Source organism: Gavialis gangeticus, unplaced genomic scaffold, assembly GCF_001723915.1.
Source record: "Gavialis gangeticus isolate Ggan-Ray unplaced genomic scaffold, GavGan_comp1, whole genome shotgun sequence".
Classification (NCBI taxonomy): domain Eukaryota; kingdom Metazoa; phylum Chordata; order Crocodylia; family Gavialidae; genus Gavialis; species Gavialis gangeticus.
Window position 1 is genome coordinate 42,324,155 of NW_017728996.1, and position 21,699 is coordinate 42,345,853.

Here is a 21,699-nt window from a genome sequence, read left to right on the forward strand (position 1 = left end):
TTGCGGTGGTCTGGAACCGAACCGGCAATATTTCCGAGGTATGCCTGTAGTTTCACAAGACAATGGCCTAATAAGATTTTAGCTTTCCTATACTCTATTTCAACAGTAATGGAAACTGTCATCTAGACCAGAATATGTTGTTTATATTCACAAATTACAAGTAATTATTTTTTTTTGCTGACTAGATATCAACACAAACTGTTTGCAACCATGTCAAGGTCAAATTATTTGCTAAACTGCAAGTCGTGTGGTGTTACTTGCAGTTTCTCTCAAGTCTTTCCCTCTTTATTATTCTATCACTGAGCAGTACAGCTTAAATGCCATTGCTTCTTGGTGATAAATTTCTGCTGGATGTTTCTATCACTATGGAATAATTACAAGTAATTAACAGAAACTGAAAATAAACATATACCAAGTTATAGTAAATGCTGATGAAAAGAAATAAAGCTCAAGTCTTACCAAAAGTGACATGAAGAATTTCTGGAGATATACTATCTGAATGCAGCCAACTTTCAGAGATACTTTGCCATCTACCTTAGACATATCAGTATATGCTTCTCCTGCAGTAGCATCAGGATAAAGGAACATTTTGAGCCGAAACACCTCATCTCCCATTATGGAGACAACCTGAAAGAATTAGATTAACCTACTGTATTACTTCTATAAACTTAGCATTCCTCTGAAATAACTTGCAACAGTGAACTAGCAATCCTAGAGTATTTTTTCAAGTTCTATTGCATTTAAAGCATCACATTTATTTCAAAAATCACTATTGAAGTATTACAGTAAAATCTCCACTACCTGGCATTTAACTAAGCGGAAATTCCATTACCTGGAATTTCCAGCCGGCTGCAGAGAAATGTTTGCATGCCGCAGCAATTGCTGCCACCCATGACCTTGTGCTGCTGCCACTCCACGGGCAGCTGCCACCACACCCCTCCCTCCCTAGCTCCATGTGCAGCCACCACCCGCAGACCCTCAGAGGTCATCTGAAAATCCCTACTGGAGGTTTTTAGATAACCGGAATTTTTACCTAACCAGCAATCCCCTTACCCCGGACACACTGGATAACAGAGAGACTTTACTGCACATTTGTCTTCCATAAACCATAACGAAATGCATTAAGCCTGACTCAACCCCCAGTCCACAAGCTCCACATCATCCAGCCCACAGGGCTCCCCAATCATCCAGAAATTTGGCTGCAAGGGGAATAGTTGCACAGCACTCCTACTACCAAATCTCTATAACCATGGAGAGCCCCCAGGCCTTGCGTGCTGGATCTGGCAACTGATTCCAGCATACAGCTGGGTGGGGGCAGTGCCTAGCTCCTTAGGATCCAATCCCAGTATGCGGGAGGTGGGTGGCGCACAGAGTTGGGAGGTGGCAGTAGCAGGCCCCCAGAACCCAAATCTGGCCTGAAGATGGGCACTTTGCCACTTCTCTGGCCCACACAGCCAAAAAGGTTGAGCACCACTGCATTAAGTGATGGTTCTCTGTAGTTGTATTAAAACTAGTTTTGTTTCACTATTTACATTGTAGAAGTCACCTTTTTATGAATGGTACATGGATCAACATTGGTAATGATGATGTCCTCAAGTCTGGAAAAAACCTTTATTTTTTTAGTTTTTACAGAAACTGATGCGTCCATTCCTAGGGGAAAGGAGAAAAAGCTCAAAAGTTAATTCAGACTAACAACAGGTTGTTACTATGTTGCAAGGAACACACAGAAGTGCTTTTTGAAATCCTTTTATATTAGAAACTAGGGCTGTGCAAAGCTTTGGGTACCAATTCTATACTACTACTACTAATAGTACTCTTTCCTGCCATGGCAGGGGGTTGGACTAGATGATCTACTCGGGTCCCTTCTGACCCTAGAAGGTATGAAACTATAATTAGATTCAGAGGAAATTCAGCCCTATTCGCTGGCTCAATCTCAGAATCAAATCAGGAGACGAATTAAAAAGGCCTGAATCAATTCAAAGCTCTCTGAATTGATTCAGAAAAGATTTGGAGAGCTTCAGTGATTCAGGTACTCCCCACTCACTGCAGCAGGGAGCTGGATCCAGACTCCATGCTGGTAAGTAGAGAGCAGAGGAGGGAGGGGACCATGGGGGGATCCCTGCCAGGCCCCATCCCCTGCCTGCTCCCCTGCCAATAACAGGGGGCAGGGGATGGGCCTGATTCGGAGATTTGGATGACTCGGCAGTGGCCAAATCAGATTCAGCCAAAAACAAAAACCTGACAGTGATCTGAATCACCAAACTGAATCAGTGTCCCCCAAAATCAGCCAAATCTAAATCCAAAGTAAATACTAGCCACTTTGCACAGGCCTACTAGAAACTCTTAATATGCAAGTGCATTTCTTACTGAGTTTTAACAGAGGAAAAATGCTTCTCAATTTACTCCGAGCACTAGACTTAAATCCTCTTGCCTGATCATTTAAGCTTTGAATGTAAAACTAACTCTGCAGAAGTATACTGATCCAAAAGGTGCTCAACACCTGGGTTGTCATCCCTGGCTTGTCATCTAGTCTGCGGAGCTTCCCACAGGTCTGTAAGTATACAGAGCTGTAGTCCTACATGTCAGAACCAGTACTTGGGGCAGTATGAGGCCTGACCGCAGCACAGAGCCGGGGGGGCAGCGTGGGGTCCCAGGGCACTGATCGCAGCACACAGGGATGGCTGGGGGCAGCCCCAGTCTGGATCCAGGCCGGATCCTGGGACATGGAGTCTGATTTTGCCTACTGACTGGCCCTGCTCCACACATTTGACCCGAGAGGCAAAAGGCTGAGCACCACTGTAATAGTCAGATGATGGGAGTGTCTCAGTATTTAGAAAGGCTTAAGTCTGACCTACTTCTAACAAGTGACTAGATTATTTGGTTTTGTTTTCTGATTTGCTTAAATAGATGAAAATCTTGTGCATCTTTACTTAAGTGCTTTTCTTCCCTTACATGCAACTTGGCTGCTTTAAGCATTTCATTTATGTCTAGTTCTGCTGTGTCCTATGATAGAAGTTAACAGATATTGAAATATTCCTATATAACAACTTTCATTGTGCATTACAGCTGTTACTTTAGCTCTTCAGAACTAATGAGGAATAGAAACGAAAATAAATTTCTTTATATTCAACTATTTGTAGCACTAAGCTCATAACTTACCTTTTATTCTAATATCTGCAATGTTACAGTTCTGATCGCAGACAAAAACATTGAATGCATTCAACTTTGCAGTGAGTTTCAAGTCATATGCATCATCATGGGATGAACTACTAGATACTGAATAGCAAAAAACACAAAACCATAATCAGAGACCACAAGCATCACAGCAGCATAACAGGCATTTTGTATGTATGCATTGCTCAAAAGTTATCTAGTGAAACCTTTGAACAAAGTGACATTTAGCTTTTTTAATAGATGCAAGCATTCTATACAGTCATGCTAGCAGGAAACAATATTGAGGCAGGCACTTATGAAAAGTGCAGTATTAGGCCAAGGTAATCTGTGACAGGGTTTGGTGCAACAGCTGGAACATCACAATAATTATGTATTCTCTCTGCAACACTGATAAGTTATAAAAATTAACTACTTTGCCCTTTAAAAATTCTCACAAGGTCTAAGTCCCCGAGATATGAAAAGTAGAAAGAATTTCTCAAAGCGCAATTGAGAACATTTTCCCATAATTTACTAGGAGCCCCTTACATACACTGGAAAACACCTACTTACACTTAATCAAAATACTGCTTTTCGTATTTCTAAGAAAGGAAGTTGCAGAGAAACTCATGTTAATCATGTGACTAGTCAATTGGTTAAGAAGTTATCTAACTGGGTAATGGAGAGGATATCCAAGTGCAAAGGGTGATATAGAAGTTCATTAATGAATTACCTTAGGTCTAGTAAAGCAAGGTTTAAAGTTTTGGTGAAAGACAACATAGGGAAACTGCAAAATGAAGGCATTTCTTCTAGAAAAATTACTCAATGCAAGTAGCTACAAATTTATAAAGTTTTTAACAAATAGTTAAAAATAGCCATCTTTAAAACACAATAATTACTAAGAATGTGACCTTTCTACACTTAAAATATAATATTGTTATTTAGGTGGGGTGTTTTTTCCCCCCCCACATGTAGCCAGCGCAGGAGTTCTGCTTTGCTAACAAAAGTACAACACTGTTGCTTAATAACAGCACTGATCAACCAAAATCTAGTGTTAAGCTACCAGTAACAGATGAGGAACTGCTATAGTCACTGTACCTGCTTTGAGAATATTGGTTTTTTGATCACCTATTTGAGGTCTTTGAACAGATGCTTTATCAATGCTGGGAAGGCCACCTGATGGAACGCTGTATGTGAAAAAGTTTAAAATAGAAAGCAAGGCTTCTGTGTGGAGTAACAGATCCAGACATGAGAAGGACACCTTAAACATGGGAACAAAGGAAAAAAATATGCTGTCTTAGAATTTAGGATATCGGTCCATTTTACATTCATAGAGTTATTTCAAAATTATCTTCACCGACATTAAGAGAAAATTACTTCCTGTATGTAAGGTGCATTTCTGAATATGGAATGGTATGGTAAATGCATACAAAAGGAAGGGACCGAAATATTACCATCCTACTTGCCTCACCAATCACTGTCAGAACAGTGAGGGAGAGACAAGCTAAGTAAAAAGATAAAGTGTTAGTGAATATCAGAGACACCAAATCTAAGCACACACAGCTTTCCCTATGCTGAAGCAACTGCTAATTCTATTGACAGCCGCTGTCCCTGTCTTTACTAATCGCTGAGGTATCCCCTATATACCCCAATAACTGCCATTTGGCAAGTTGCGTGTGAAGCAATAAATTGCTTCAGCAACTATAGCTTTATAATAGACCACCTTACACCAGTCCCTGTTTTCTAACAAGGAAAAGCCTTGCTTGCTTCAAAAACATGCTAAAAGAGGGCAGTGAAAACAGCTATAAACAAGGGATGTTAACAAGGTACTTAGCAATTTTCACTTGAGTCACATTTTGGGAACAGAATGTTTTCATAATTGCAGATATCAGTTCCAGTTAGCTCAGTAGCTTGGTGTTCCATCCCATATCAAAATATTGTATCAGAGTATTAAAAGACTTTACAGATTTGGGAATTATTTCTTATACTTACATTTATTGCTTGCTTGGTATTTTTGTAACTTGTGTTAAAGTCTGGTCCATCTGCATCAGCCTATTGAAAGATAGAGATAATCAAGACTGAGGCACACAAATTCATGTTCTTAAGCAGATGAAGTAAAATTAAAAACTGGAATTAAGATGCAAGCTAACAAACACAAGCATAAGCAAACATTATAATATTATTATGAAAGTACCATTACTTGAAGTCTGAATTTTGAAGACTGTGTCTTTCTAAAGAATGTTTTAGTGCAACAGATAAATGGGTTCTATGCATTGAATTCAACGAATAAAACACTGATGAAGTTTTGTAACCGCTGCACTTGGCCCACTAAGTGAGACAGCATTTCATATACCCATGCTGCTTAATAATATCTAGTACCTCCCAAAGGATATTTGAACTTCCCTTTTTGTAAAGTTTACGTTGTCCATCTATCCTTTCTAAAAGGTTACCTTAGTCTATTCTCTACAATTTGTTGGTGATGCTGAGCCTGTGCTACAACTACTATCACTCCTTTAGGATAAAAATGTTCCATCCAAAATATTTCTACTTGAAAAGACCGAAGATCTTTGTCCCCAACAAAAAGGACACATTCGATCATTTTGAAAATGGACTGGTTTCTATGACTTCGACTGACCTTTTGGCCAGTGTGTACTACAAACTAATAAGCAGGACTGGAATAAGGAATATCATCAAAAAGTACCCAGCATAGGATTTTGTGATTTAGCCCTTAATCCTGCAAATATTTCTGTTTATGGTTAAAACTGAGTGACTGTTAAACATCTGTAGGATCAAAGCATAAACTTTATTAAAAAAAACTTGTCCAAGTAAATAAAAATAGAACCTTTATGTATTCCATTTTCAGAAGATGTTCAGCAGTTTCATTTGCAGAGTTAATAATATAAAGAGGCTCTCCCCTTGAGTCTGTAGAGGAAATGTGATGCATACATTTATTTTATTTGAAATCTCTTTAGTCTACCACGTTTTACATACATATCCACAGAACTGATGCAACTGTGATGCGACTAAACCTTTTAAAAAGTTCAAGTAAAGCATCATGAGAAACAAGGAAAGTAGTACCCTTTTGGTTTAAAGAAGGCAGATTAAAGAACTAATTAGAAAAATAATATTCTATTTAACTTCTTAATCAAAACTAAGTGATGGCCATAAAAAAAATTTATGAAATAAAAAAAGTTTAACTGAAAGAGAGAGAGGTATGACCTTACTGAGTCCTCCATCCCATTACAGCTGATAGTAACACAATACACATTCTTTTTCTTAGCAGAAAAATGCAGTTACTTCTTAGGTATTTCAGTTGTAATACATGTATATCTTTTCCAACCTAAGGCAGGCAGAGGGCAAAATTCTTCCTTCTCATCTTAAATTTAACCATTATTTTTTCCTTTTAATTTAAGGAACACAAGCAGAGGCTAGAATTTTAAACTGCACATGTAAAACTTTTACAAAGCAATGTTGTGTTTGAAGGTGTTGGAAAAAATGGATCTCATTTTTTTCTGAAGAAATAAAACAAAAGTATTTTTCTTTGCATGCTTAATTGCCCAAAAAGGTTGTGCAATTAAATGCAAGACTGAAGGCTCGTTTTTCATTGTTTCCTCAAACAACAGTTCAAGTTTTGCCTCTACCACCACCCACACAAGTTTCTCTCAACATAAGTTATGCTTACACTCAAACTAGATGAGAGTGCATGCAAAGCTCTACTATAGGCCAACAGTCTGAATTACAGTTAATGGGCTATTTACTCCACTTAGAGTGCTGACAGACATGCAGCTCCCCAGTCTAACTCATGGTGCTTCACAGAAAACACTACGAGTTAGACCAACCCTCCTGACCCAGCAGATGTTCACTGCTGAATCAGGAGGGTGGAGCATGGGGCTCCATTTTGGAGCTAATTGAGCAAGAGAGGCTACATGTCTGCAGCCTCTTTCCCTAGCACCCCACCCTCTCCCCAGCTCTGGTGCTGATTCAGGATGGGAAGGAGAGAAGGAAGGGGAGTGAGGTCTATTCTGGGGTTTACGCAGCCTGTGCTGCCAGGGGAGGATTGCAGCCCCCCTACCTGGGAGTAGACAAAGCCCAGACAAACTCCCTACCCTCCCTTCCATTGTGAAGACAGCACTGGGGATGGGACTGGGCTGCTTTAGCCCAGCTCTGCTCCTGGTCTGCACTAAGAAAAAAGTTAGTGAAGGCACTCTGCTTTGGACTTCCATTTAATGAGGGTTCATTTGCAGTGTGATCTGGCACTTTTCAAGCACTTTACAGCCATGAACTTCTGTCAGCTGTAGTTATGTGGCCGATTGTACAACAAAATGTCATTTCTGTCAGCACACTTAATCTGTATAGGACAAATATTTTGCAATGCAGTAACTCCAAACTGATCTACACCGACTTGGATAGAATAAATAAATTGTGTGTGGTGAACTCAATAAAGCAACTGTAGCAGTAAAAACAGCATTTTAAGTAACATAACCATCATCTCTTACAACACCATTACATTGGGGTAGAATCACTAAATTAATATTCTTGCTATTTCTACCCATATTCTTGCAATTCTAACCAGTTTATGCATTTAGTGCTTAACTGTCCCACCTTACAGCTGCACTAGCCTGCTAGGTATAGCACTAGATAGCAGAAGGTAACTTTTCTTCAATGGTGAATCTTGCAAATGGTGTCAGTGATAGAACCATTACAGGTATCTATATTCCAGCAGTAAAACCTAAGTTCACGAGTAGAATGACTACCTAACTTAACTGTAAATGTTAAGCTATAATGACCTTACCAGTAAATTCAAGGCACTTCATAATGATTTTCCTCAGATATGTTGTTGCAGTCAAATCATGGTTTCTAATTCTTGTTTCAGTTCCAAGCTGCAGTACAGTCAGGGTATGTAAAGGAGGCCCCTTCTGCCCCTGTTTCATCAAGTTTACTACAACCTTGTAGGGGAGGGAGGGAAAAAAATTTACTATGGTCCAGTAAATTAAGACACTCTCAATTATTCCCCAACCAGCCATGCCAGCCTTAATGCGTTGTTCCTTTGCTTCAAACAGGTCTATGCCCATGATGTTCTACAGGTACTTTGCCAACCCTGTTTCAAGTCAGTGTCTTTAGATTTATATTCACTCCAGAAAAAATAGGTTTACTGCAAGTCTGTAACAATAATCAAAGAAAAATCTTTGTTATCCTTTTATCTGACACTTGCAATGAATCCCCATCTTAAAAGATATTTTAAATTAGCTACTATGAAGTAGCAATTTCGCTCTGCTGAACAACTAGTCCCCAACAAAACAACAGCGCCTAGGGCAAAGAGAACCATTAGTAATCTAGAACAGAACACTGGTTCACCGACATGGGCAAAAAGCTCCTAGCCCCTGGTTGGGGGCACTGAGGCACTCATATAGCACAGGAAGGCCTACATCAGTCTCGGTCTCAAATTCAACAGCTGAGAAAAAACTCTGGGGAAACTATCAAGGGGCAACAACTACTACAGCCATTCCTCTGGAAATTCAGCCTAAGTTCCACAAGGGAACATATCTGCTGTACAATACAATGGGGACCTTGATCAGGGGCTGTAAGACTACGGTCAGAAGTTACACATCAACCAGTTCAAGATGATCAGAATCTGATTTAAACCTGTAACAGAACAGAATTTCTGTGTACTCAAGCCACTTTAAGAAGTGGCCAAAACTGGTTTAAGCTAAGCCTGGTTGGGTGCAGCATCAGACCGAACTGATTTTGGTTAAACTGGTTTACGGAACTTCTGTCCCAGATTCCCACCTGCCTCCCCCCTCATTCAAAGTAACTCAGTCCCTGGGCCTCCCACAGTGCTTTGCAGCCCTGGGCTGTGCTGCCTGCTCCAGCGGAGGAGGATCTGCAACACCCCTCTGGAATCCCGCCAGGACCTCAGGACCTCCCTACCCAGAGCATTACCACTCTTCAGGCCAGCTGAGAAGGATAAGAAAGGGTGGAAGAGGCAAACCACCCCCTCCCCTACCACAGCACCAGACCCCCAGCCAGGTGCTACTGGGGACTGCAAGGGTTTAAAAGCACGTGCTGGGCAGCCAATTAAGGCCAGGGGTAGCCCACAGCTGGGAGAAACATTCTATTGCCCCCCAGTTACTAGTATGGGCCACTGCAGGGGGCTGGCTGCCTTGAATCCAATTAGCCTGGGGCTTTTTGAATGTCTGTAGTTAGCTTAAATGACCTGAAATTACTCTAAATTTGATGGAACTAAAGCCAAAATAAAAAACTGTCCTGGGAAGCATACACCTTATTACATATCTGAGGTAGTCCCACTCTCTCAAAGTAAGCAACAACTTGGGCCTAAACTTGTATAACCCAATTTTAAATTTCCAAAAGAGCAAAAGAAGTCAGCATTGCAAAAAGGCTTTCTTTCTCCTCTGGGGATAAGAAATCATATTTCACTTCAACAGCCTACGTAGAATTACTCCTTTTTGGGGGAGTCACATCCATGTTCACCTAGGAAAGTGACAAGATTTGTTCTTCAGAAGAAGGTAATCAAAGCATTTTGTACAAATACTACAAATATCCATCCTCAAGGAAGAAAGAACAAATTTTTCCACCAAGTTCTCATGCCTCTGTTATGCAAGACTGTACATAATTTCAGTATTATTTTGCTTGGGGAAAAGGTTGTAGCTACCTCTAAATTAGTCTGTGTTCTCATTCTACTTCATTTATTTTACTTAATTTGGTCACAGAAAGAAAAACATGCTATACGCAACCAAAGACTTGCTCTACTTGAATGAATGGAACCTGTGAAGTCCATTAATGCCAACCCTACCCAAACACAGATGACTTCACTGAAAATCAAGTATGTGGGCTTCATGGCTAATCTGTGTTAGTTGATGTAACCTGATATAGCTGCTTTGTAACTTACGGTTCACCGAGATAAGCAAATCTTTACATTGAGATCCATACCTTTTTTATTTCAAAATTAAGCAATACATTGGTAACATCTTCATGTAATGCTACTTCTGCTGTACCAGGCAAAGTTTCTTCTGGAGTGCTCTGTGTTGACATTGTGGTCTCAGTTCCTCTAGTTTTTCCTGCCATTTGCAAGTGATGGTTTCAAAGAAATATTACTACAATTCATATGGTACAAAAACCATCTCTATATATTTCTATTTAGGCTGTTTAAAATTGGCATTGATAGCACTAAATAGCAGAAGGTAACTTCCCCCCCAATGGTGAACCTTGAAATGGACTCAGTAATAGAACCATTACAGGTATCTATATTCCAGGAGTAAAACTTAAGTTCACCAGTTGAATGATTCCCTAACTCGATGTAAATTTTTAGTTAAAAATTACCAACTGCTGCTTCTCATATTTTTACTTTCAAACAACCAAACATAAAACAACGTGAGTAGAGGTTGTATAAAAAAAAAAAAGCACAAACCCCAAGATAACATATTCTATTAGGTAGTGCAAGAGATGTATACAACATGGAATAATTACTCCTGCTTTTTAAATCTCTTTAGTTCTACTGAAGAATATTTGAAAATAAATACTCCTTTTATAGTTTAGACAACAAAACAGAAAATCGTTCCTACCTTCCTTTTGCACTACTGTTTTTGTTTCATTTAACTTATCATCTGCTTCACCAAGATTTTCTGTCAGTACCTTCAGCAAAACATTCAAATCTTCCTGACTTATAATAACCTATGAAGAAGTAGTAAATTTTTTTCAGCAGATCATGCATTATCAGGTCTTTAAAGTATTCAAGAATTAATATAGGAAAGCAGCATTCATGGCCAGAATATTCTAGCTTATCTACTACGCATCACACTCATCAACACCAAAAACAAACAAGCTAACAAACCGAGTCAAACATCACAATCCAGGTTTCATTATAGTCCTCACAAGTCTTGATATGTGCTCCATAGAAAAGAAGCCTATGCCACCCAATAGGTTATGCCCCTTAGAACCATGAAAAAACCACCTGGCTAGATATAAATGGGATATGCTTTTCCTTACAGCATCTTATTTCTAAAAGACTTAAAGCTCATGTGGCTTTCCTACAAATGTAATACGTTCTAGATTGCTTATCATAGTATTTTCTTTTGTTTTAAAAGAATGTATTTGCTGTATTCTTTCAACAAAAAGACAATTATGCCTATTTACTTCAATTTCCTCTAAAGGTAACAATGCAAGAAGTGTCGTTCGCCCCTAACCAACCTGAAATGTTAATGAAACTCCACGTCATTCTTTGCTGACATTTAGACAGAAACATTAATCCTTCTCCATACCCACAGAACAAAGCATTAGGTTTCAATATAATTACACAGCGTGCTATCTATGCCTAAAAGCAAAGCAACATAAAGATCATCATTGTGTTCACTGTTACTAGTTAGTTTATTTTGAAATAAACACTTACATTCAAGATATCAAGACACCCTTTGATTTCCAACATGGGAATTGTACGATACCAAGCTGCAGCTAAGTTTCGATTCACAGTCAGATTCAGGTTGATAGGATGAAGTATCTGAATGTCAGAAAGTGGAAAACCTGGCTGTACACTTGTCCTAACAAAGATCAAACAAAATTTGAAACAGAACTATAATGACATGTTTTAATATCTAGGAGTCCCCAAGAACATACACAATTTGCTAAGGAAAATAAAAAGAATTGGAAAAATGCAAATAAGTTTCTATATAGTCAACACCTGTATTTAAATGAGTTTCAAGATTCATGCACCTTTCAAATGAAAGGTAAATTAAAGATTGGGACTAATATTTGGTCCCATCACACACAATTCTAAAAATCAGAAAAGTCAAGTCACATAACCTTTGGGAAGCAAAATTAGGCCATGGAAAGGTATCTTATCTGTAGCATTACGCGTTCCTGCCACCACTTAAAAGTTGCCCAGCAAAAGCTGGGCTTTGGCTGCAGCACAACCTGAGCTTGGCAGGGACAAGGAAAGCAGTTCTTTGCCCCTGCTACCACAATCATTGACATCCTACCCTCTATCCCAAGCTCCCTCAGGGTCAGCAGCTCCCTATTACATCCCTGACTAGAGAGCCTGCCTTTGGAGGTGACCCTAGCACTCCAGGAAAGGGACTGGAATTCCTGTATGCCCACACAGCAACACATTTTCATGTCGTGCCACAAAGTGCTTAGATAAACTCTTGACTGTTCTGTTAAACCTTAATGTAGCAAAACGTACCGAGACACCTTGAGCTTTGTGAGCTGCACACACATTTCATCAACAACTGGAGGGAGTAAAGCATCTTCCACAGATACCAAGTTAAACTTGTTTTGTACTCTGATCAAGCCAAGGTCTACTACTATAGCATTATGGGAAACCGAAGACTGAGGTATGACTATAACTGGAGCTTTTAAATCAATGTCCATTGAAAGGCGGAAACTCCTCTGAGCCAGGCCTTTCACACTGGTTGCAGCCTTTTCTGCAGCTTGGACTGTAGCAGCACTCAGTGCCTCCTTTGCTGTTTGGAAGTTGCTCAGGAAGTTCTGTAAATCAAAAAACAGAGAGGAAAAGGGAAAAACAAAGCTGTTAGCAGTCAAGAATAAAGAATGGCTATGTTTTCTGGCCTAACTTATCCTACATCAAAAAAACATTTGAAGAGAAAGGAGATAACCTCTGTCAGGCAGGCAAAAAAGTATTAATTGAAATTTTGTATTATTGGGCATAACTGAATTTATATTTGCTCTGTAATTATGCTGTCATTTACTTCTTAGAGTTGTGAGCTTTTTCCCCTCCCCGCTCTGCCTTTAAGGTCCTACAAAGAAGAACATGCACTACAATATTCCACAATATAGTTCAACTGTGGAAACTGATCTTTCACCTATGAATGGAGTTGAGGGGTATGATTTCAAAGGCATTTAAATCAATTTGGACCACTAAATTCTCATTTATTCAGTTGCAAGCTGACTAGTAAAACATCTTTGGAAGACTTGAAAAAGCCTAGCTCAGACCTTAAGTATAATAACTTGCATTTTCTTGGGGCATTCAGCATTAAGAATACCAGGAGGAGTTAATTCAAACTAGTGTCTTGTTTTTTGGTGGGCTTTGGGGTTTTGTTTGTTTGTTTTTAAAGAACATCATGCAGTGCTTTAGTTAAAACAGAACATGAATACTTTGAAATACCTATGCACCCTTCAGAAATCACTACAACACAGAAAGGAGTGTGGTGTGTAAGCAAGTGGAACTTCTGGCCAATTTAATTCTTTAATCATTCAGTAGCAGTGCCTTAAAACACAGTTCTAACTGTGAGTAATTTACAATACTCAACCTCTTTGTTCTGTGTAAGTAGCCAAAATGTAAGATACAGTTTTGAAACATGAAGCACAGGTGTGTGCTATAAATCCTACTTAAAAAAGTTTGAGTCCTGTCTAGTAGGTAGAAGCACTTACTTCATAAAAGCTTTGTATAAAATGGAAGCGTATGCTGCAAATAATTCTAAATAAATACTTCATAGGACTTTTACTTAGGAATAAAAAGGAGAAAAATTAGGTCTCATGAATTGTAGGTCATGGGAAGAGTAACACCCAACTGTGACAATTGAGAACATATTTTTAATGCTGGTTTCCATGTTTACGCCGATTTCTGGTTCTACACAGTAAGTGAGGCAGTACACAAAACAGCAAGCGTTTCCCCTAGTAAAAAGAAAGTCAAACTCTTAAAAAACAAAATCAGTATTATCGTTTGAAATTTAAGCAAGCAGAAATTAATAGAAATGCTTCAATCATTCAAATTCCTACTGGTATGCAGTAAGAACCAAGTCTATTCCTCTGTAACAGACACCAAGTTCAGTAGCTTGCATGAAGCGAATGTACACAAAGAAGGCTAATTTAGCAACGTAGCATAAGCAAACTGCAAATCTTACCAGAAGCGATGTGAGAAATTTATGAAGATAAACTATCTGGATGCAGCCTACTTTCAGAGAGATAACACCATCTACTTTGGACATATCAACATAGGCTTCTTTCTTAGTAGCATATGGATATAATGACAAGTTGAAACTGAAAACTTCATCTCCTACAATAGAGACAGCCTGAAAGAGATTTACAGTATTTGAAACCACCATCTTAGTAGAAAATAAAGTTATTAACTTTTTTTTTAAAAAGAAACAACAGCAGTCTGCTGGAGGCTTATGAAGAAGGAAAACAAGTAAACTGAATATGAAAAGTCCAAAGTGTTAAAGCACCAAGAGTACTCCTCCTACATTTATTTGTGGCTTAAGTAGTTGTACACATTTTTCAAATATCTAATCAATTCTCAAATTTATCTTTATATCCAGAAATTTGTAGTAGTCCAATTCCATGCAAAAGCTATATAGCTTCTTTAATGAATTCCTGACTTTAGCATATGAATGCAATCAACAATTGATTCAAGTAATGAAGCCAAGCCAAGCTAAGAGTGTCCATTCTGAAGTCTATTGACATTTTTCATAATCTAGCCAAAACTGAAGAACCTTTATTCAAATAAAAGTATGTTTCCAGGTATCCAATACAATCAGTTGTTCAAATCAGAAATTCCTCAAACTTAAGGTTAAAAAATTGAAAGCATTTCTTTAAAAAAAATTTAGATGTACTATGTATGGAAAAATTGTACACTGTTTGTTAAAATGCCACACCCTGAACACAGAACTCAAAACAGGAATGCCTTTCCAGTTCAATAGCAACCTGAGGGACACAAGTTACTTATTATTCCATATTTTCTGCAATTCATGTACAACCTTTTTTTCTTCATTCATCTATGCATGTAACACAAGTCTAACACCTGCATGCAAAATATGATCCCTACACCAGATTGCATGCATGATTCCTCTATTTTCCAGACTGCTGAATCCCAGCCTTCATTAATCTGGTACTGAAAAGGACTTTCACATCACCAAATTCTCATTCTTAAGTACAAAACCAGGAAGTAATTTTATTTTTAATACATATACATTCTTTGAGCAAAACATAACCAACATTAAACGACTGATGCGAACAATAACCTCTGATTTTTTTCCCCTTTTTGCTTATTTATTGCCTTTTCTTGCTTAATTTATGAAAATGTATTATTAGTTCAGAAATGCAAGAAGTTATAATGTTTATGTAAATTATTTAACTGCTCCTACAACTTTAATGCCTAACCATGCCCCCACTCTCAGTAAAAACAATAAAAAGGTAACTGGAATATAATACTGCAAGCTTCTTGACTTGAGTTTCAAGTCTTTGATGTGCATTACTGGTGTTGTATAATCTTTATTTATAGATCTTTATGCAGAATCATAAAAACTTCATTTCTCTGAGAGACTATTCGTATTATTTACAATGAATTGATTTAAACCTTCAATTTGAAAACTAGAACTCGTCAGTAGGTCATAACTGCAATAATTTGATCCAATACCAACACGTAAATGTGTAGAAAGACTAAGACAACCTAACACCTCCTGTATTTCATTAAACGCTCCCATTTGTAAGACAAAAAGCCATTTGCTTTGCTGTCATGCTTCCCACTATATGGAAATTTAGAGAGTGTGATTTAATACTACAAACCTCTTTTTCAATGTGCTTGTGATATTTACTTATCTGAATTGGGTATATGCAATCTCCCAAACCTGGTTCTAGAAATCAGATTTTAAAGGAAGATCCTACACTATATTATCTGCCTATTAGTCCTTGCCTCTGGTCTATGCTCACTATTCACCTGAGAATTTTTATTCAGTACAAAATTGATTATAATTAGTTCCCTGGAATCATCTGTGCGTATTGATTTGTTATAATTTACAGTAAGTAAATACATGCACATTTAAAAACAGCAGAAAGCACCTTTCCACTCAAGTACTTAGCTCACATTTCAAAGGGTGATGCAGCCATCTTTTTACACTTGTGTAAACAAACTCATACAGCTTATTATATTTAGGCTTGCCAGGATTCAATTAAAAATACATAAATAAATTGGTGAATGCTGATAAATGTCGATTTCACTTCACTCACAGGCCAACAAAAAAAATATTTCCATCGTTAACTGAAATACACAGAAAGGAGATGCAAGAAAAATGATGGCTGATGGAGTACGTGAAGACAGAAGGAGCAGTTCTACAGAACCATGCTGCTTGTAGTTTGGACTGCAACTCACAGAAACCCCAGGGGACTGAGAACCAAGTAAAAGGAAGTGACAAGCAAATGAGGGGGCTACAGGCAGCTGAAACCAGGACTGATAGCAGCTCTGCTGCTCAGTGGCCAGCAGTCCTACAGTAGTTACATATTTGTCATTGCAGTGAATTAAGCTACCCTATAATAATGTCATTAATAAATTGTCTACCCCCACACCTCATTTCAAGCAATCTTGAAAGTTTAAACTGATAAAAAATCTAAATAAATCTTAAAAATAAGTATTGAAATTATCCATAAAAATTACTTCAACAATTCTAGCAAGCCTAGTTGCAAGTGTTTCACTTGCTTGTTCTTAAATATTTTTGCTTGATTCTGTACACAGAATACAAATAAAATAAAACCATACAAAAACCTGTTACCAGGAATTATACCTTCTTATGAATAGTTCTTGAATCAACATCTGTGACAATTATGTCTTTAAGCCGTGCAAAAAAGACAGTGTTACTTGGCTGAAGATAGACAGACGAGTCGAGACCTGCAACAGATTTATATGAATTTACCATTCAAGCTACTTCAGAAATATTGTAGTCTGGTAGTTTGAAAATAGAAGGGACTGGAATTTTGGGAGATCTTAGAAAAGGTAACAGAATTTACATTCTGTAACATTACTACCCCCATTCTCCCCCAAGGGTGACTTCAGCTATTAAAATGTAACAAAGTAAGTGATTTTGAGTTAGAAAGACACTTGCATCCTGCAACCCCTTCTGAGAAAGCGGACAATAAAAAAAAATCAAAACACTTGGCATAAAAATGCTGTGTTTTATAGCCAAACTATATATCACCACCGAAATCTAACTGAAAGAGGTAACTATTTATATTTCTCCAAATGCCATCTGCCATGGCATTTCGTTAAAAAAATAAATAAATAAATATTTTTTTTTTAAAATGGAGAAACTGGGGTGAAAGTATTTGCACCTAACCTGGTGAATATATTCAGTTGCTAGTATGCCATTCACAACCATTCATTACTAATTGTTGGATATTTGCTAGCAAGCAAGCAAGCCATTAGTTAGTAATCCCCTTTGCTCTACTCTGCGATAATGGTCAGACTGAAATAAAAAGTCCCTCATCTGTTAAGGTAGGCAGACAGACATTTTGTTGTAGCACCATCCGATCCCCCTGATCATTAGAATTAGACTTCACTTGTCTTACAGTCCTACAGGGCTGGGGCTCCTGAGAGTGTTGGGGCTTCAAAGGGCCCCGTTCTCAGAGCAACAGTCCTGGGTACCATGCCCCAGGCATCCCCTGTGGGGGATTCCCAGGTCATGGATCTTCAAGAAGGGGAACCTTCAAACATGCAACCTGGGTTGAGAGGTACAGCAGAAACTGCAGGAAGAATTCCCAGGGCACTCAGTAAGTGAACAGATGTCCTCCCTGACAAAAAAATGTCGTCAACATTGATTAGGTTTGCTCTCACAAACATTTTTGGGCAACTGGAGAATGACAAAGGGTGGGGACAACTGTTTGCTTGCAACTTGTGCTGCCATAAAAAAATTTATGGAGGCACAAGTGTGACATCTGTTTGCACTCTTAAATTACTGACAGCTAATCAGAAATACAAGAAGTTCCAACTGAAAGGAAGACTTCCAGGAAAATAGACCATGAATATACATATTTGGGTGCTAATTAAATATCTACACATGCACCCATATTAGGGCTCAGTAAACTATTCAACTCCACTGTAAGACAGTGCTGCTGGGATAGTACTAACTTATAGTGGAGCGATTTACTTCACTGAAATGCACACGTGTAGAAGTCAATAAATTTGGCATAAATTGCACTTCTTCAGCTCAGCCAGCCTGACGCCTGCTTCATCCCAGCTCAAAATGCTGCTGTTGTGGCTGCACATGTAAATGCTGTGCCCACGAGCAATTTACTCTGGCTCAAACTGCTCTGGAGCTTGCGTCATGTTAAATTGCACTTGTAGATGCACCCAATGTCTAGCAAGTCTAAGACTCTATAAAAAATCGTTATGCTTATACTAAACAAAGTCTAAAGACATCCAGCTAACTGCATATATCCTGAAAGACACTGGCAAAGATAGTTACTCTGGCCAAAGAATGAAATGCTACTGAAGGTTGTAAGAATCTGAGAGAAAGAGGTGAATTTGTAATCCTAAAAACTGGGTCTTACAAAAAGGAGGAAAATAATGGCCATTCTTCATAGGAAAGTTAAAGCTATTCTTTATAATCTATTAAATGACTAGCAGTTTTTTCATTAATTCTTTAACAAAAGCAGGAATTTTTGTGAGGTAAAGGAGCCAATACCTTGTATCTTTATTTCAGCAATGTTTTTACTTTCATCACAAACATTTACGCAAAAGGCACCCAGCTTGGCAAAAAGCTTGAAGTGAAAAATGTCCTTATCCTTGGAGGTTTGGGTCACTAGCAAAAAAGAAAATAGTTAATAATGCAGCTTTTCTTTATGTGCTTAAGTATTTAGCCCTCCTCCACCCCTTAAATGCATTATTTGGCTTCCGCTTCTTCCCCACCCCTTTCTCTGAAGCAATGGAAAATTGCATGCGATTCAAAATATGCTAGGCGATTCAAAATATGCTAGTGCTCCCAAAGGTACCAAATTCTCAGGTGCCTAGGTGATGGGTCTTGATCACATGGCCAGAGTTAAACAGACTGCCAGATTTGGGAAAGCAAGGAATATTCTACCCATTCAGATTAGCGAACACCACTGCAGTTTTTCCAAGCAAAGCTTAGGAATTTTGGGCTCCTATTACACATGAATGGAACCTACTCCAATGTGCTGGAAATTGAGTTAATTGGGTCTGCTGGAGTACAGAAATTGATGCACTCCAGCTGCCTTCCACATCATGTGAATCAGCATCACCGCATATCTCCACGCCGAAAAAATAGCAGTGTGGCGCTCCGAAATGAAACGCATTCAATGAGCTTCAGTTCAAAGTGCCCCGCCACCATTTTTAGCACAGGGATGCATGGCAATGCTGTGGGAGCTTTTAATTAGCACAGCTCACTAGTTAAAGCGTTGGGTGCCACATCCCACAGCACACAAAAATGTCCATATAGTTTAAATGGAAATAGAAAAAACATCAAGCAGAGGCAATTTCTAACCCTGGACTCACTTTACACTGCTGGGGTGACACAGGTCACAGAAATAAGGACAGCACAATTTGACTCAGCCCTGAAGTACTGAAATCTCTAGTATTAATGCAAAGATGAGAGAAATGGTTGCCTCAGTGGTGTGCAAAGACTGCAGTTGGATGATGCAAGTCGATAAACTTGATACTGATGCTGACACTACACTGTGGCCTGTACCTTGCTTCAAGCTAACATATTCACGTTGTTTTTGCCCTTGCATCTGTGACAGTCCTTCATCACTAGAATGCTGCCTGCTTGAAGCAACATCTGTTAGAAAGTTGAGAGCAGAGAGAAGCGCTTGCGTATGGAGCAGAAGGTTTAATGATGAAAAGACCACCTATTAAAAAAAAAAAAAAAAAAAAAAAAAAAAAAAAAAAAAAAAAATCAAGATTCCATATTATAAAAAGGCAAATCAGAACAGGTTATCTATAGTTCATGTTACTAAAGGGTCTGATGTCATCTGGACAAATAAATTTCAAGCACATTCTCAAGAATGTTACAACTCCAAAAATACATAGTTCACCCAATCTAGCAGTAATGGACAAGCTCTTCTCCAATCTGCAAAGGGCAATGCATAGAACAAGCCTCATCCTACTCCGATCCCACAGAGAAGGTCCAACTAGGTAATTGGGAGGTTGAAGTGAGGGGTATCTACCCTCCCTTGGGCATGGAGGGGCATCTAACATCTCACCCAAAAACCTTAGGCTCTGCATATCTCCCTTATGTGCCCAATTTAAACCTGAGGCAACTTCAATGATGCCTTGCACTTAATCACTCAAATGCCACACCTGTCAAATGTCTGAAGAGGGGTATTTGCGCCCCAAAGCTTGCAAAGAACAAATTTTCCAACTATTTAGTTCGTCCAATAGAAGATATCACATTTACCCAAAGAACCTTGCATACCCATCAAATTATTTTTTAAACAGTTACTAAAAAGTGATTGTTGCTTCAATAACCATTTTTCAGAAATAAGTTAGTCAGTTTACCATGAAGGAACCGACTCCATGAAGAATCACAGAGCTGGAAAGCACCCTGAAGGTCATTTAGTCCAACCCCTTGCACAGATGCAAAAATTTATGTTATTCCCAAACAAAATGTCAGACAAACATCTAGAAAAGGCTTATTAAAATTAGGTGGGAAAGTACCACAATGTGCAAGAACAATTCGAGTTTTTTCTCGGCCACCTTCCTCCAAAGTTCTGTATGTGAATCCGCATTAAGTACAATAAGCAATTTGGAGCATTTCAGGCTTCTGAAATAGAGTACAACCCAAACATTTTCTAGCACTTAGAACAACTTGCATGAATTAGAACAACCCAAGTTCAGAATGCAAATTTAATGGTTAAACGTATTTGAGTTTGATTTGCGCTTGACTCATTTTCTTCTGCAACTCATTATCTTAAATCACTTTCTGCCCTTCCAAACATTGTTTCCATTAAATTTCTTGAGATCAGTAAGTAACGTACACAATCTTCAAATTTCAAATCTGAGTTTTATTCAACAGCTGACATCAATCTCTGGCTCAAATTCAGGTTTAGAAAGAAGGACAAAACATTTACTTTTCTATCCTATTTCCTAACATTAAGCTCTTTTTTTAATTTAAATGATGGAAGGAATAAAGGGTAATCAAGGAATTGCCCTTTAAGTTGACCATGGTCATAACTTAACTAGCCTTACCAATCTCATATTAAGGCCTGTGAAGCTGTAACACTAAAATCTTAATTATGTGAAGGAGTCACAAAGCTATTAATGATTTTAACATTTTACAATCCACAGAAGCCAAATTCATCTAAGTAACTATCAGAATAATATAAGCCATCTAAGCCTAATATCTGCATACAACAAAAAAAATGCTTCAACAGTAGCATTCTCCGTAAGACACATACTTCATTAATACAGTCAACTCACAGAAAAAACAGAAAATCCAAGTTGGGCTTAAGCCATGTTATCTCAGGCCTCCTCTACACATGCAGACAAAGGCACAACTGTATCTAATGCATGATCCACATAATTATGCCTCCTGCCATGCCACACATGCATGGCAGGAGGCACAACTGTGGGATTGAGCATTAGCTCCAATCATGCCTTAATGCTGGTGTAGGACAACCCTGAACCTGGAGTCTCACTGCGTTAGCAAGACAGGCTCCCATGCCTGAGAACTAGGGCTGTGCGCAGCTTCAGTCCCTGATTTGATGGAGATTTGGCCTGATCTCTGAATCTCAGTTGAAATCAGAACCCTCTGAATCATTTTTTCTACATACCTCTAGGTAGCAGGTGGCTCATGA

At 38.5% G+C, this 21,699-nt stretch overlaps 1 protein-coding gene across 1 annotated transcript in view; it reads right to left on the minus strand.

Moving 5' to 3' along the window:
- Positions 1-21,699, minus strand: part of VPS13C (vacuolar protein sorting 13 homolog C) — a 220,119-nt gene that overhangs the window by 114,004 nt on the left and 84,416 nt on the right. Inside the window, exons 31-45 of the mRNA XM_019504366.1 lie at positions 19,593-19,752; positions 18,573-18,689; positions 16,677-16,780; positions 14,025-14,192; positions 12,344-12,648; positions 11,555-11,702; positions 10,731-10,839; positions 10,099-10,226; positions 7,943-8,096; positions 5,993-6,072; positions 5,143-5,202; positions 4,249-4,411; positions 3,160-3,276; positions 1,547-1,650; positions 460-627 (exon numbers count right to left, since the gene is read on the minus strand). Coding sequence (XP_019359911.1) covers positions 460-627; positions 1,547-1,650; positions 3,160-3,276; positions 4,249-4,411; positions 5,143-5,202; positions 5,993-6,072; positions 7,943-8,096; positions 10,099-10,226; positions 10,731-10,839; positions 11,555-11,702; positions 12,344-12,648; positions 14,025-14,192; positions 16,677-16,780; positions 18,573-18,689; positions 19,593-19,752 — 2,085 coding nt within the window. The remainder of the gene's footprint in view (positions 1-459; positions 628-1,546; positions 1,651-3,159; positions 3,277-4,248; positions 4,412-5,142; positions 5,203-5,992; positions 6,073-7,942; positions 8,097-10,098; positions 10,227-10,730; positions 10,840-11,554; positions 11,703-12,343; positions 12,649-14,024; positions 14,193-16,676; positions 16,781-18,572; positions 18,690-19,592; positions 19,753-21,699) is intronic.